This window comes from Hypomesus nipponensis, chromosome 18, assembly GCF_054491055.1.
Source record: "Hypomesus nipponensis isolate SF chromosome 18, ASM5449105v1, whole genome shotgun sequence".
Taxonomy (NCBI): domain Eukaryota; kingdom Metazoa; phylum Chordata; class Actinopteri; order Osmeriformes; family Osmeridae; genus Hypomesus; species Hypomesus nipponensis.
This window is the reverse complement of record NC_140378.1, coordinates 17,968,769-17,986,085: the sequence shown is the minus strand read 5'-3', so window position 1 is coordinate 17,986,085 and position 17,317 is coordinate 17,968,769. Positions and strand designations below refer to the sequence as shown.

The 17,317-nt window shown below is 51.3% G+C and overlaps 1 protein-coding gene across 1 annotated transcript in view; it reads right to left on the bottom strand.

Moving 5' to 3' along the window:
- The window catches only part of agrn (agrin), a 204,278-nt gene that overhangs the window by 119,601 nt on the left and 67,360 nt on the right, over positions 1 to 17,317 (bottom strand). The window contains exon 3 of the mRNA XM_084679083.1: positions 684 to 722. Within this exon, the coding sequence (XP_084535209.1) occupies positions 684 to 722 (39 nt within the window). The remainder of the gene's footprint in view (positions 1 to 683; positions 723 to 17,317) is intronic.

Here is a 17,317-nt window from a genome sequence, read left to right as displayed (position 1 = left end):
TCCGCCCCCGGCGTTAGCAGGAGACCCCTCGCCTGCTTGTCAGCAGAGGAGAAGAAAGCCGGTGTAAACGCAGCTCTTCCTGTTGCTCTGATAAATATTCATGCCACAGCCAGAAAACAGCTGTTTCCGTCCAATTAGAGAGCGCGGAGATCCGCCTTTCGCCAATAAACCATTGCTGTTTAATTAATGACTGCCGGAGCTCGTCTGGAAACAACAGAATCAGGACGGTGTGGAGATTCATATCTGGGAAAGAGTGATGATACCTCAGCAATAAGACACCTGGAGATGATGAGGAGGGAGCCTACATCTGGAAACAGTCAGATGGAGGGTGGTAATTTCTGCTATCAGACAGGTAGGGACAACTTCTGCTATTGGACAAGAAGGGATGGAACAACTTCTTCCATTGGTCAGCTGGCGAGAGGACTAGCAACAGTAGCATTAGCTGTACTTACCTGAACTGAGTTAAACTGAACTGAAGCAGACAAATCAAGCTATCAAAGACCGACACATCAAAGTCCTAATCTGACCACACAGGTCACCCCATGCTAAGTTGCTGAAATGCCAGGCCAAGCAGGAAGGCAACCAGGAAGTGTGTCAACTTCAAAAACAGAAAACACCTCTCATGTCATTCTTGGTGGGAGCCAAAACGCAGCGGTCAGAAGGAGAACCCTTGTGGGACTTACCGTCAGGAGGTTGGGCCGGCGTGAAGTGAACAGGCTTGTCTGGAGGAGATAAAAAAAAAGAGAGGGAGAAAAGAAAATGGGTTTTAGTTTAAAGGATGATTCAGGTAGTTCCCAGGGGTGAGGCCCCGGTAATTGAGTTTCTCCAAAAAACGAAGAGAGAAAGCACTCTCTCTTTCTCTCACTCTCTGTCTCTCTCTCGGCTTATCTAGAATGCTTTAATACAGTGTCTGAGCCACACAGAGATACAGAGAAGCTAATCAACCCTAATACATTTCATCACAGTGGTATCGTCAAAAAAAGGAATTGGCATCGAATTGTCTTCTCCCGAAACACACACCTTTGAAATCGTGGGTAATTTGTGAATAAGGTCTAGATATGTATGTACAGCCGTCATTCGTTTTCATATTATCAGTCGTTTAAGTGTTGAAGGATTCTTTCCTGGCAAATTGTAATGAAACCACTTATTTTTCTCGTCTCGTAAATATGACATCATCGAGCTATCGAGCGCTCATTGGTTAGTCGGGGCGTTACATAAAGTGCCTGTCATTCTGTGGGCAGGAAGCACAGTGTGGGGGTGCATGCGACTCCATGCCTCCAGAGTGAAGGCCGTTCTGTGATGTGCTGAGGCCTGTCGCCCGAGGCAGCCGAAAATAATGAGCTTCAATTAGCCGGCGTGTGAGTGGAACACCAAACACCAACAGGCCTCTCTACGCGGTGACAACCTCCATCAAAGGGGAGGGGGTGGGGTTCGCAGGCTAACACTATCTGCACTTGAACTCTGCTCTCTTCAAAAATACAGAGCAGAACCCCTGTTGTCAGAACAGCAAGATTGGCAAACACAGCTCATACACACACGTGCCACACTCACACGCACGTACACTTTTTTGAAAGTGCGGGCGCGGATAGTGAAGAAGATAAAACACATCACATCAATTACCCTGCTAACTCATCTCCTGCTGCTGTTTACACCAGAGCACCCCAGCCTGAGGAGGACCTCAGGACTCCTGCTCGCCTCCCAGAGAAGGGTGCTACAGCGCAGTTTAAATTTAGGCTCACTTAAAATTGCTTGTCAACAGCAGGGCTTGTGGGAACAAGAATGAGAGGGAAAAGAGGGGAGGGAGGGAAGAGAGGGAGGTGAGGAGAGGCGCGCCAGCGTTTGAGTTGAGGTGAATAATGAAGTGTCTACTGAGCCGGTTTCGGAGTCAATCATGACAGTAACAGATTTCCATCCCCGGGATTTGAAAATCAACATGCGTAACAAAAGCAAGGCATGGATATAGCACACTTTCTCTCTCTCTCTCTCTCTCTCTCTCTCTCTCTCTCTCTCTCTCTCTCTCTCTCTCTCTCTCTCTCTCTCTCTGTCAGTCTGTCGTTCTAACTGTCTCTCTCTTTTTCTCTCTCAGTCTCTGAAAAGAGAGAAAGATGCACACACAAACACAGAACGTACACACAAATACACACATACAGATGTATGGATAATGCATACAACTACACAGTGTTTCCCCTCTGCCTCACACACACAGTCAAACACACACACACTCATGTCCCATATGGGGTTTTTGGAACACGCGACAGCAAGTACAGAGAAGGAACAGACAGGTTTGACAAATGATTTCATCCCTTTTTCGTAATGAAAGGGCAAGCAAGATAAAGTCTCTCCCATATTTATATCTCCCTCCCATCTCCCCATCAGTGTGTGCGTGTGTGTGTGTGTGTGTGTGTGTGTGTGTGTGAATGTCACATAATGGTAATTATTCACGGTATATCTAAAATGGATCAATATGTGTCTGGAACTGACCACTCAAACTGTGTGTGTGTGACTGGGTGTGTGTGTGTGAGAAAGAGAGAGAAATTGAGACAAACTTTCCGCCGGGCTTGTAGGCAACTAGTCTACAACGAAGTGTGGCCACACTTCACCACAGCCAATGAGAATGGAGACGGCTGACCTGAGGTCTGTGTCCCTTCTCATCTAGTCTGCTTTCCATCCCCACACAGAAACTTCCATGTTAATGGTGCACTTCTCACTTAATCATTGTTTCTCTCTCTCTCTCTCTCTCTCTCTCTCTCTCTCTCTCTCTCTCTCTCTCTCTCTCTCTCTCTCTCTCTCTCTCTCTCTCTCTCTCTCTCTCTCTCTCTCTGTGTCTCTCCCTCTGTGTCTGTGTATCATCCTCCTTGCCTCCCTGCAGTTTGAGAGGTGGAGATAGAACACTCTAACTGAGTTTGTATTTAAATCTAATGGAATCTGTCTGGATTAAATTGATTCTGAAACACGGCAGGATTATAAATGAACTTCACTCCAGAACGCCCCCATTGATGAAACGGAGGGAGGAGAAGAAAGAAGGAGGTGGGGGGGGGGGGAGAGAAAGAAGGAGAGAGAGAGGGGGGAGGCAGACACCATTTTTTAAATTCCAAAGAGGTGCCTTTTGGTTCTTTTAATCAAGATCTAATGCAGCTGCATCCTCAGCCTCCAGGGACGGGCCTCGTACGTGATTGAAAAGCCTCCGTCTGATAACGGCTGGGGAGGGAGGCGGGGGGACAGGGGGAGAGGGGGACAGGGGGGCGGGGGGAGAGGGGAACAGGGGGAGAGGGGGGTAGGGGGAGAGGGGGGACAGGGGGAGAGGGGGGAGAGGGGGAGAGGGGGAGAGGGGGGAGGGGGAGAGGGGGAGAGGGGGAGAGGGGGACAGGGGGAGTGGGGGAGAGGGGGGCGGGGGGACAGGGGGAGAGGGGGGCGGGGGGAGAGGGGGACGGCAGGAGCCAAACCAGACAGGAGGACGCGGCGTCTGTGTCACACAGAGGGAGACTCGCACACGGCCTCTCTGAGACCCCGCCCCCATCATCCCGTGTGCGCTGGCGTTTTCAGATGGAGTTGACCGTTGGTACACGGCTGATCCTTTTTAGCCGCGTTTCACACAGTCCTCGTGCGGTGATTGCACAAGATTAACAATAGCCTTGTGCAACCGGAGGTAGCTAAGTAAGTCATTGTGTTTTGAGTGGTATTTCGCTTTTATTCTCAAACGCCATGGTATTCTGGTACTAAATAATAACCTTCATTAGCCAACCACTGCACTAAATACTGAAGAGCCGGTGTAGCAAAGATTTTGTGCTAGAAATCGTTGAACACTCACACAGGTGTCGGTGAATGGGAAGCTGTCTGAGGTCAAACCGAACATGTCAAGCCTCATCATAGTTCTCAACACTCCAATTATATTTCACAGATTCAACAGTAACTATGCCACTCTGGCAACAAAAAATATGAATAAAAAAAGCAGATCCGGTTCACAGCAACTTTTGAAAGGAGAAGCAAATCATTCATGTGCGCATCTAACCCCAATAGCAGCTGTGAAATGCCACGTCAACTGTGTCTCACTTTTCAAAGGTCGTCGGAGGCCCTACATAGTAACGGGCTCCGGTGAGACCTGAGGACGTAGCGGCGAGCATATGGAGCCCATCAGGTCCTTTTCAATTTAGGCCGATAACCTCTCCAAGTGGGGACACTCTCTAAGCTGGTGCAGACCCCGTCCAAAGGCATTTAATTGGGCCGTTTTTTTTCTCTCAGTTCAAAGAAAATGCCAAGGCTTTAGGGCGGGGGGGGGGGGGAGATAGCAGGCTGGCAGGGCCCTGAGAGGAGAGCTCAGATGAGTCCTGTCCTCAACCACGCTGGCCTTTAGGATCACACGGTGCTGGGTCGAGAGGGACAGCAGCTGGGAGAACTTCTTCAACGAGTCACTGAGGTCATTTAACCAGCCGTTTTATACACACATTACAACCCTCAATTTACTCGTAAATTCGAAATTTTCATGGGAAACGACGAAAAGCCACGCGTGGTCGTACACGCTGTGACCACTACAGCAAACAGGGAGACGCAAACCCACGCACACCTACAATCCGCCTACCCACAAACACACGCAAAACACACACCCACAAACACTCCCTGCAACAAAGAAACCAAGTTACCATCTAAGCCTCAGACGTTCTAGGTGAGGGTCTGCATGTGTGTGTTTGTGCGCACGTTCTCACATGTGTGTACGCGCGCGCGCGCGCGTGTGTGTGTGTGAGCGCATCAGCTTGGGGACGTACAGTTGTTGAGGAAGAGCAGCACAGCGAAGCCCAGGGTGGAGGTGGCCAGCAGGATCAGACAGATGTTACAGGGGATCATGAAGTAACGCACCACCAGAGACACCTTGTGCTGGTACATCCGGTCTCTCTCAGGCGGGGGTGTGGGGTAGTGGCAGCCCGCCATGCTCCACTCCAGTGCTCGGCCCCCCTCCACGGCGACGGACTGATGTTGGGAGGGTCACCCCAACAACTAGGGCCCGAAAAAAAAAATAAGACAAGTCGAGAGGGAACCAGGAGGAAAAGATGGGACTTGGTAATGGCAGGCCGCTTCAACTTGGACGCCCGCTGTGTTCCACTACAGAGACCTCGTCACAATTCCTTTCAGAAGCTCGCCTTGAGAAGCTTTCAGCCGTTTCCAGGCAACGCATTTTGGTAGCTAATAACATCCATTTGGTTGGAGGACAAGAGGGTCTGGGGTTGTCTCCTACTGGCCCCCACCTGGCCACTCTACCTCCATTCTGCTCCACTCTCGGACCGAAAAAAGTAATGGACTTGGGTGTGTTTTTGTGTGATCGCGCCAGAAGTATACTTACAGCATAAAAGTGTGTTTGTGCGAGTGAGTCAGTGATTATGGGTCTGAAAATGTGTAGGTAGGTGAGTTGTTGATGTCGTGTCTACAAGCGTAAAAGTGTGTGTCGATCGCAGATTTTTTAGTACGCCAAGGTTATTCAAGAAAAACGGTTTTCAGAAGTTGACAGTAATTCCACAGGCGGTACAGATCCTCTTTCTGCGTTGCTGCGGGTCCACAGGGGTCCCTCCTTCTCCTCGCAACCGCTTCACAGCACAGGTCAGGCTCCAGCGCACACAAAACAGCGTTTGTCAGGAAGACTTCCCTGCGACTTGACGTCCGAGCATCCTCCTGAGCTTCCTGTGAGGGTGTAAAGCAGCGCGCAGCGGTGCTAGCTCCAGCTCTGTAGCTCTGTGTACGCATTCATCAGCCTCTTTGCCTTTTGAACAAAACGCTCCCAGCGAGAAGAAGAGAGAGAGACTAAAACAAACAAACAACTGAGTCTTTGTATCCACTTGGCTGCTCCGGCGTATTGTCCGGAGTCCCAGTCAGGATGTCGACACACAACAGAGGAAGTGCCCTCGGCCAGGCCACGGATCTGCCCCCTTCACCGAACGTACTTGTAGCGGCGTTAGCGTAATTAGCAGGGTGGCTAGTAAGCAGCTGGCTGCCTCTCGCTAAACCATATGCTCTGAGGAGCGTGAAGGGTCTTCTTTTTCTTCCCTCTCCTCCAGCCCGTGTCCCCTCCTCAGCATGGGGCTCCCTTCCCCCACTTCCCTGCGCTTGCTGGGGCAGCGGACACCCCCCAGAGTCCCAGGGAAAGCAGGTCAGAAGGAGTGGAGAGGGTCGGAAAGTTGGGAGGAAAAGATACGAAAAAAAACAAAAACAAAGAACACCCCTTCTTCAATCCCTCAAGCACACGCCTGGCTTCTCCTCGACCTCGTTCCCCCGACAGAGAGCCGGCCGGCGAGTGACACTCCACAGATGACGAACACGCTTGGGGGAGGAAAACTAAACCTGCTCAAAAGGAAGTAAAAGGAGGCGAAAAGAGAGACCGTGCCAGAGGATTATGAACAGCCTGGGATTGTTCTCCTGTCTTTCCTCTCGTCCCCCTGATGGAGAAATGGATCCAGGAAGGCAAGTGGGGTCTTGTCAGCACACTGTGTTCCAGAGCAGTGCTTTTTATTCTTCTTCTTTAAAAAAAAAATAGCAGTAACAATTTAATCAGTTTCTCAGTGCCTTCCTTTCAGAGACTTGTTTTCATCTTCTCACTGTCTCTCTCTCTCTCTCTCTCTCTGGCTCCTTCTGTCTGTTCTGGATCCAGAGACACTCCCTGAGTCCTGGGCTCCACACCAGTCACTCAAGTTCTCCTTCGAGAGGACAACATCCACCGGTAGCCAAAACAACAACTTGGGCTCAGTAATCCTGGCGCTGGCAAGCACAGTCCCCCGGCAGCAGGTATCCCCGTGTCAACGCACTCCAGCGCTCCGCTCGCGAGCTGGAGCGAGCGAGCGAGCGAGGGAAAGAGAGAGTAGCCAACCAGAGAGCTGCAGATGAAGCCAGAGCCAGGAGAGCGATCGAGTGAGAGAGGGGAGGGAAAGGTATAGAGAGGAACGGCTGGAGTCTCCTGACACTCGGGGGTGCAGCCTCTCTCGCTACGGGAGGAAAACAATAGCGTGCGAGCGAGTCGCCGTCTCCAGAAACACCATCACTCTCCCGAGCACTCCTCCTGCCTCAACCTCAGCCCGAGGAAAAGAAGAGCAGAGAGAGAGAGAAAGAGAGAGAGAGAGAGAGAGAGAGAGAGAGAGAGAGGGGGAGAGAGAGAGGGGGAGAGAGAGGGGGAGGGTGGGGCTGTCTCTAACAAAGGCGGTAGGGAGGGAGAGGCACAGGGAGGAGGAGGAGGAGGAGAAGGGGGAGGGAAGGGGAATGGGTGAAATAAATGAGCGAGAATAAAAGCTTTTGGGAACACTTGGGTCCTGTTGGGGGTGGGGGTTGGGGAGTGACCGAGGGAGTAGCAACAGTGCAGAAAAACAAAGGAGGGATTGGTCCTGTGGACCACCTCCCAGTCCTTTAAACGGAATCAGAAAGAGTGGTCTCCACAAAGCGGAGCGTCATAATCACCACCAAGCTTTCTGATGAGAAACCCTGAATAAGGCACAAGAGAAGAAGAAAAATCCAATAGATTTAGGTCAGTCATTTGTCAGCTTGCGACTAAAACAAACAACCAAAACCCCTTGACACCAAGCTCCTACCATTTACTGGTTGTCTCATGGTACTCTGCCTGGATAGAAACTCCCTGTGTTCAACATGAAAAAGCCTTTATTCCATTAATGAGTGAAACTTTTTTTTCTCTCGCTCACTTATTTTCACAACAAACTGCCATAAGCTTTTTTCTTCTGTGTGTTTTCTGTGACAAACATGGGAGCAATGACTGAGATGAATATTCAACAGGACTGGCACCCGATCTGAGAAGAACAGCACACCTAATCCACAGCATGTAATTGTACGCGCCTTTAAAAGCAATTTATTATTTCAGTTTCTGATATGCATAATGGGGTCAACATGGTGGGTTTGTCATGGCTTGTTTTAGAAGTCCCAAACATCAATATCTACTTCCACCAACACAATGACAGCCATGATCACAGAGCAGCAGATGCAGGGAGGTTCATATCATCTATTATTTATGTTCTTTCACTCTCTCCATCTCCCTATCTCTCCACCCCAGTTTCTGCCTCGCACACACACACAGGCACACGGATGTGCATGCACACACGCGTGTTGATACGATATCTCCACACAAGAATAAGGCCACACTCAGTGGCTCTCCATGAAAATACACCGTAGATAGAAGCACTGATCCGTGTGTGTGCGTCTGTGTGTGTGCGTGTGTGTGTGTGCGTCTGTGTGTGTGCGTGTGTGTGTGTGCGTCTGTGTGTGTGCGTCTGTGTGTGTGCGTCTGTGTGTGTGCGTCTGTGTGTGTGTGCGTCTGTGTGTGTGTGTGTGTGTGTGTGACCGCTAGTGCAAGCGTCTGTGTGTGTGTGTGTTTGTGTGTGTGTGTGTGTGACCGCTAGTGCAAGCGTCTGTGTGTGTGTGTGTTTGTGTGTGTGTGTGTGTGTGTGTGTGTGTGACCATTAGTGTGAGCGTCTGTATGTGTGTGTATGTGTGTGTGTGTGTTGACACAGACCGGGGTGATCTGCTCCAGACCGGTTGGTATCCCAGCTCGTTTATCTCTGTGGACACGGTGTTGTCCCAGCTCTGTGTGGCCTTCAGGGAGCGGGACACGGGGTCAGCCACGCCTCCGTCCGCCTGCCAGGGGTCACGGGGTCAACCCCCCCAGTCCGTTGCAGCCACACACCATCCCCATACCCCGTCCAGGTAAACAACTTCAGCTTTGCTCTACTTTGGTATGCAAAGATCTGCTTAACAGTGTGCTCCCACAGCACATTAGGCTCAGTGACAGACAGAGAGACAGGGGAGAAAAAAACCTGTTCTATTTTCTATCTTAATTTTAGTTTCTTTTTTTTTTTTTTTACATCTCTCCTGGCGCCTGTGTGCCTGCCTCCCCCTCCATCCTCTGCTCTATTTATCCCTCTCTTTCTTTCTCATTCACTCCATTTGTCTCCCCCTCACGTTTCCCCGACGTCAGAGATCTTCCCGAGTCTGGTCAGTAGAGGGCAGCACAGAGCCATCAACCCCTCCTCCACCTCTTCCTCCTCCTCCACCTCCTCCTCTTCCTCCTCCACCACTTGGGTCCAAATAGAATCCTCAGTCAACATCAAAGGCTCCTCTGATCCATTTTTAATGCCACTGATATCGCGAAAGGTTAACATCTCTCTCAGAGAGCTTTGAAATGGCAATTTCCATTAAGGAGCCATAGGAACAGCTCTCTGTCTACAGGCTATGCTGAGGAGATCGCACGCAGCTTCCGCGTGCGCGTGCGGATGGCAGCTTGCTTGCGTGCGTGTGCATGTGTGTGTCACAGGTGACTCCTGGCGAGATGACTGCAGGTATCATGGCGTGGGAGACCCGTCCAAGCACGAATCCTGGTTTTCCAGCTGAGTGGCGATGATCCATATTGATGAGAGAGAGCCCGGCTGTACGCATCCACGCCAGACACGACACCCGGGAGTGTTAAGTGAGGGCTAAATCAGGAACAACACCTCCTTTCTTTTCACGCACTCTTTTCTCGAATGTTTTCCTTTCCCAGATGTTCCGTAGACGGCACCTCCGACAGGAGAACGTGAGGAGAACTCCAGATTAGTCCGTGGTTCTATCAGGAGCAACACATTGACTGAATAAGCATTCAGAAATGCAGTGCCCTTCCCAGGTTCACACTGAGCCACAAGACAAACCCCTCCGACGTGATTTAAAGTTCATCGTAGGTCCAGAAGTGTGGAGCTCAACTGAAGAGCTTCCATGAGGACTACATGGACAACCAGCGACCACATGGAGATATCCTGGACAGGACCTGAAGACATTCTCTATTAGAGATCACGTGACTCTATTCACCTGCAGTTGCCATCCCACCAAGAGAGCAGAACCAATGCCTCCATATGGAAGACATTTATCCAGGATTCACCGGTCGACTAGAGTTATGTTAAAACCAGCTGAAGCACATCCCAGAGGGGCTGGGGCAGGGCAGCCACACCGGCTGAATCAGCCCTACTGAGTCAAACAGACAATGTGAATCCAGCCATGCTGCTAGAGCCATGGAGAATCACCTGGACATGTCAACCAGCCAGCCAACCAACCAACCAACCAGCTCTACAGCCTGTCAGCCAGAAAGTCAGCCAGCCAGCCATCCAGGTAGTCAGCCAGCTAGCCGTCCAGCTAGTCAGCCAGCCAGATTTACAGACAGGTGGGCTTGCAGCCTCGCTATGGTATTAGCTCCAATCAACATAAATCAGAGCGCTCCCCTTGTCCAGCAGATTCCCAGACTTCCCAGCCATCAGGGTGTCTTAGCTGCCAAATGCTATCCAAATCCTGGGAGAGGGAGGAGGGGAAGAGGTGGAGGGGAGGAGGGGGGAAGTGGAGGGGAGGAAGGGAGGAGGAGAGGAAGGGAAGAGGTGGAGGGGAGGAGGGGGGAAGTGGAGGGGAGGAAGGGAGGAGGAGAGGAGGGGAGGAAGGGAGGAGGAGAGGAGGGGAGGGAGGGAGGAGGAGAGGAGGGGAAGGCAAAGGCCTTTGCAGATGTGCATGGCTAACGTCATTATCTCCCAAAGGATTTTTGGGGAGGGAGTCAGAGAAGAGAGAGAGAAAGGCAGTCAAGGGGACACACAAAGAGAGAGTGAGGGAGCATGAGATTGGGGGAGCGTGTGAACGAGAGAGAGAACAAGCCCGGCCCAGTGGTGGAGGAGGGGGTGATGTCATCGCGCCTGAGGCTGGCTGGTGTGAAGTGTTCACAGGAACGCTGTGAGACAGGGAGGTTTCCACGGCGATGCTCGTCAGTGACACGCGGGCCGGCGCGTGACTCGCACTTCAGCACCCGGGGACGACGTCGCCAGGACTCCTTCAAGGCTGACAAAATGGAATTCATCTGAGTTTAACCGTTTTTGTTAACTCTTTTTGAAATATATTAGATCTCTCACGGTTAGAACATCACTGTAATGTCTTGGAATCCTTGGTACAGCTTGAACATGACAGTGTTCCACTACTGACTGCTATCCAGACCCAGAGTGAGTCTCAAGTCACCATCTCCCACCACAACCACCAGCCCAGATCTCACATCCAGACTCCAGCAGCTGTCACATCTGCCATCCCCTCCCAGCTTGATCCTAGCCTAAGCACTGCTCTGCTGTCAGTTGGGTGCACAGCACAGATGGGTTCCACACAGCATGGGGCACTGCAAGCTCTTTTACAGCTGATCTGAGTTCTCCACGCTGCTGGAGTTTCAAAGTTTCAATCCCCACCGTGTGGGGCTGGTGTTGTGGCCTCAAAGCCTTAAGGCCTGATCCTGGGTCTGTTCACGGGCTGGGGTCCCCAGCCGTCATCAGAACCCCCAGCCCCGAGGCTGATCCTGGGCCTGTGCAGGGCCCCAGGCAGGCCTGGCTCCGCTTCAGCTCCAGCCCTAATGGAGAGGAGCTAAGCAGCAGCAGCCAGTCATTCATTAGCCCGCTGCTTTTTAACCCCCCTCATTTTCATCAACGCTAACAACAATAATGATCTGAGCATTTAATACCATCCACGCTCCGACGCCCCGGCCTGTTGATTCATTTTTTTTCTATCCCAGGCACTTTTCCCCTTAATGGCCCTTGAAGAAATTATTCCAATGGGTTTTGCACAGAGGGAGAGTTGAGAACAGGGGGGAAGAGAAGTGGAGGAAGGCCGAGGGAGGTGTTTTAGAGTTGGGGATAGCTGGAGGCGGAGAGGGAAAGAGGGAAGGACAAGAGAGAGAGTGAAGAGTGAGAATCCTGTGAGGAGACAGTGGGGGAGGGGGGAGGGGAGGGGGGGGGGAGGGGGGAGAAGACAAGAAGAACCTGCCTGGCCTTGACAACGGGGAGGCACGACGATGGAGCGGAGGGCTGATTCGGGTGTCAGTTCCCGGCTCGGTGAGTAATTCTTCACCCAGGACACACTAGCTAGGCCCCAGTAACACCTTCTATGAATACCAACCACATTAACATCAGCGGACATGATGAAGTGGAAGTCATATGAGCTGTGTAAGTTTGAGTTTGACTGTGTTGTTTAGCGAAGGTGTTTGCCATGCTAATTAGCTGCTCCGGGGAAGGCTAGCGCATGCTATGGTGGTTCACTCCACAGGGTCTTTACACTTCTACGGCTGCCTGAGGTCAGAATGGGATGGAGGTCAAAGGTCAGGGAGAGAGGGCGTTAAATTCAGGCGGGCATATTGGGTAGTAACTCAAGAGGCAAGTGAGTAGTTGTGCCTTGAGCAGTAAATTAAAGTAGAGGTCGTGAGGGCAGAGGGATGGTGAGAATGTGGGAACTGAAAGCACACACTCCAAATGCCTTGTGGGATGTCTTACCACCCGATGAGAAACCAGGCAAAAAGGAGAGACGGGTAGTTTTTTCTATTCTATTTTTCTAGTTTCTTCTAATGCAGTAGTAATACGTTATTATGCTACATACTGTAAGAGACAGTCAGTGAGTAAAGTCAGTTGTCGCGTCACGTAACACACCAATACCTCCTTCAAAACACTGCTTGTGTTGAAGAAAAAACTAAACTGTCCTCGCATCAATAACAACTGGGGACATGCAAGACTACAGTTGCTACCTTTAAAGAACAATGACCCAGGAGACACACAATCACACACAGACACACCTAAGACACATCAAGGCTGACAGTGACAAGTTATTAGATGTAGAGATCCTTTCATTTGCATTTACAGTAATGAACTCACTCTCTCCTCCTATCTGTCTCCTTTTCTCCCTCCAACTCACTGTTCTTTCTCTCTCTCTGTTTCTCTCTCTCTCTTTCTCTCTCTTTCTCTCTCTGTCTCTCTCTCTCTCTCTCTCTCTCTCTCTCTCTCTCTCTCTCTCTCTCTTTCTCTCTCTTCTCTCTCCCTGTCTCTCTTCTTCAGATCGAGGGCAGAGGGAGAATCTTAATTGGCACACAATCCCCATCACTGAGAAGCTGTCCAAGAAAGAAATTCTATAAATTATTTATATTCCTAATCAGACGTCTCACATTCAAGTTCTCTCACTAGACAGCTGCTTTGTATTTGCGGTAAATAATTCCCCAGCTTAACTGAGAGGAGAGAAACGAGGCCAGGCTGGAATATGGCACCTTAAGAAAACTCAAATGTGGTGATGAATGTGTTTTCTGCCCACCAAAATCTCAGGGACTAAGACAAGGTTGAGATTATGACACATCGTAGTAAAACATGTACGTATTCCAGTGTGCAGTCTCTCTCTCTCTCTCTCTCTCTCTCTCTCTCTCTCTCTCTCTCTCTCTCTCTCTCTCTCTCTCTGGTGTTTTGTCTGAGCTGGTTGGAGCCAGCAGGGTCAGTAGGGGTTAGGTTGACACAGGTGTTGGGGAGACGAGGGGAACAAGCTCGCTCCATCAGCCGGAGGACATGCAGTGACAGGGGACACTCTGTAGCCTCTGTAGCCATCTGAACCAGAGAATACATCCACCTCACCTTGAGATCAAACATCTGCAAGGCACCTCACCCAGCCTGCTCGCACGCTACGACACACACAGGCGCATGCACGCACGCGCGACACAGTCACACATCCCTGCAGGCACGCAGAACAAGCTCAAAGAATGATAACCGAGGGTACAAAGAGATTTACAGACATCCGAGACGTGCAATCTGGAAACACGGACAGAAAGATACACAGATACACAGGCTCTCAAACGGCAAAAGGTGCTTGTTTGAAAAAGGCAATGAAATTGCTTGAAACTTGAAATCTTGCTTGATTCTGGCTGCTTGAAGACAGAGAGAAAGCCAAGACACAGGTGCTGAGCGATTCAGCGATGGGCACTTGAACACAAGAGTGTGACACTTTGTTGTGTTTCTCATCAACTTTTGGCAGTTGGAAGCGGTGTAGGATCCAGGACATTGCTCACATTTCTCCCTCCACAAATCCTCTACTGCACTCAGGCTTAAATGCAAGATGGACTTTGAAAGGATATGATAAGCCTCTGGTAAGCTTCCACCACCCAGCTCTCATAACAAGGTTGCGTCGTTGTCAACATGGGGTCAGCTCATCCCTCGGCTGTAGGGGCTGGGGTAGCAGGAGCGGTAGACTAGGGAGAGGAGAGGGATGGGGGGGAGAGGTTTGTACCTGAAGGTAAGATTAAAAAGGGGTTTGGTTTGCATGGAGCTCATGAAGGAAGATTGATCCCACTGCCTCGGCAGCACGAATCCTATTCCAGACATTTATTTCAAGCACATTTGATCTGTAAAATGGGAAAATGAGAAGGGATGGGGGGTTGGGTGGGGGGCAGGGAAGAGATTGCCTTTAGGGGAGGCAGGGCAGGGAGAAGAAGGGGAAAGGGAGATGGAAAGGGGCGTGGTTCATTAACAGCAGGGAGGGGGATGGGGGGGGGGGAGTATAGTACTGTATCCATCCTCTCCTCCCCGCCTCACCCTGTTCATCCACATCACCGACACGTATCAGGACAGCACTCTGCAGACGAGCGAGACGCCGCCTCCCTCTCTCCATCCCTCACCTCTCTCCATCCCTCACCTCTCTCCATCCCTCACCTCTCTCCATCCCTCACCTCTCTCCATCCCTTACCTCTCTCCATCCCTCCCTCTCTCCATCCCTCACCTCTCTCCATCCCTCACCTCTCTCCATCCCTCACCTCTCTCCATCCCTCACCTCTCTCCATCCCTCACCTCTCTCCATCCCTTACCTCTCTCCATCCCTCACCTCCCTCCATCCCTCACCTCTCTCCATCCCTCACCTCTCTCCATCCCTCACCTCTCTCCATCCCTTACCTCTCTCCATCCCTCACCTCCCTCCATCCCTCACCTCTCTCCATCCCTCACCTCTCTCCATCCCTCACCTCTCTCCATCCCTTACCTCTCTCCATCCCTCACCTCTCTCCATCCCTCACCTCTCTCCATCCCTTACCTCTCTCCATCCCTCTCCTCCCTCCATCCTTCACCTCCCTCTACCTCCCAGGGGCATAGCCACGGGCAGGCAAAAATTATGCACTGGGTGCACATCGCAAAGTAAATAAGAAAAAAAAATGGAAAAGATGCCTATCCATATTTTTCGAGGCCTGCTCAAAGGTTTTATTCTGGCTACGCCCCTGCTACCTCATCTCCCTCCCTATACCTCCCCTCCCTCCCTCGCCTCCCTTGCCTCGTCCCTCATCCAGACGGAGCCAAGATCAGGACTAGCGTCGAAAAAACACTCAAACCCAGGAGCACTCCTCCTCTCTTAGCTGACGTACAGCAGGAGCACTCCTCCTCTCTTAGCTGACGTGCAGCAGGAGCACTCCTCCTCTCTTAGCTGACATGCAGCAGGAGCACTCCTCCTCTCTTAGCTGACGTGCAGCAGGAGCACTCCTCCTCTCTTAGCTGACATGCAGCAGGAGCACTCCTCCTCTCTTAGCTGACGTGCAGCAGGAGCACTCCTCCTATCTTAGCTGACATGCAGCAGGAGCACTCCTCCTCTCTTAGCTGACATGCAGCAGGAGCACTCCTCCTCTCTTAGCTGACATGCAGCAGGAGCACTCCTCCTCTCTTAGCTGACATGCAGCAGGAGCACTCCTCCTCTCTTAGCTGACGTACAGCAGGAGCACTCCTCCTCTCTTAGCTGACGTACAGCAGGAGCACTCCTCCTCTCTTAGCTGACGTGCAGCAGGAGCACTCCTCCTCTCTTAGCTGACATGGAGCAGGAGCACTCCTCCTCTCTTAGCTGACGTACAGCAGGAGCACTCCTCCTCTCTTAGCTGACGTGCAGCAGGAGCAGTCCTCCTCTCTTAGCTGACGTACAGCAGGAGCACTCCTCCTCTTTTAGCTGACGTGCAGCAGGAGCACTCCTCCTCTCTTAGCTGACGTACAGCAGGAGCACTCCTCCTCTCTTAGCTGACGTACAGCAGGAGCACTCCTCCTCTCTTAGCTGACGTACAGCAGGAGCACTCCTCCTCTCTTAGCTGACGTACAGCAGGAGCACTCCTCCTCTCTTAGCTGACAGGCAGCAGGGATGAGCGCGGCGTCTGCTGGACAGAGGCCTCATCCATTATTCAGCGGGAACAAGCGGATAAACAAGACCGATGAAGAGCAGCGAGGACGTGGGCGACTTGCACCCAGCACGTACCGTGTGACCACGCCTTCTGTTTGTGCGTCTACCTACCTACGGTGTACACGACCTGTCCCACATCATATCACCGTTTGACCACGCCTTCTGTTTGTGTGTCTACCTCATCACAACACTGTACCTATGTACAGACACACATATATCTGCCCACTGTATACACACAACATAAACCACATGACTATACTGCTTCTATGTATGCATACAGTACCTGCAGGCTGTACACATGCAACATGTATGACCCACAGGGTACTGTTTATGGCTTCTTATCAAAATGACACAGGTCAACAATGGATGTCATAATTCACAAGGCGCTCTGGGAGGCTTGTCTGAAAGGCTCCTGGGAGATGAGAGCGGTATTAGGTGTAAACTCTGCGTGCTGAATCAAACAGGATGCAACACATGCCAACAGACTGACATACAGCCAATCTGTCACAGGCCACATGCTGGCGTTCAGTGGCATCTCTCTGTCAAACCACAGGAAACGAGCGCAGGCGCCACGGGGAAAAGATGTAACTTTTGGATCGCAGACGTGGAATGGAATGGATGTGTTATTTCTGTTCTGGTGGGACATTTTCTGCTAAATTCACCGGCTCCATAGTGACGCGGCAGCGAGGTTGAAATTAATGCCCTGTTGCTACGGTAACACACAGTATGCAGAAAGCGTGGCGCGGTTTCGAAAAATGGTAATTTGTGAGATTTCATTTAGAGGCAATGCAGAGACAGAGACGGAGAGGGAGAAGGGAGGGAGAGAGAAATATGGTGACTTGGCCTGAGGATAAATTGCAGCATGGCTTCAGACGATTTGGGTCAGTTCTGTCCCTGTGTTCATGAGCCGAGCAGAAACCCCTTTTTTTGTCATTGGTATCGTTTTAGATCCTAACACCTGGCAGACATGTGCATCCTGTCAGCTGGACCTGTCCTTTTCATTTGTCAGTGTGCCAGTACATTTCCTGAATGATAACGCACCAGCAGTCTGAACACACTGACTTTCCAGCAAAGGTGCAATGCATAATGCTTTCTGCATTCAAAGCAGAGAAAATAGCAGTGATTTTCTCCTCCTTCCCTTCTCTCCTGCCTCCCTCCCTCTGCCCCTCCCACCCACCCACCCACCCTCCCCTTCCCTCCCTCTCGTTTCTCCCCCCCCCCCTCCTCTCCAGTTTCACCTATAAATCACAGTCCTGGCAATCAAACCCAGACGCTGCCATCTGACCCCCATCGACCTCCAACCTCACGACCCCCGAGGGACCCCGTCCCCAGGATCAAGTGGCATGCTTCA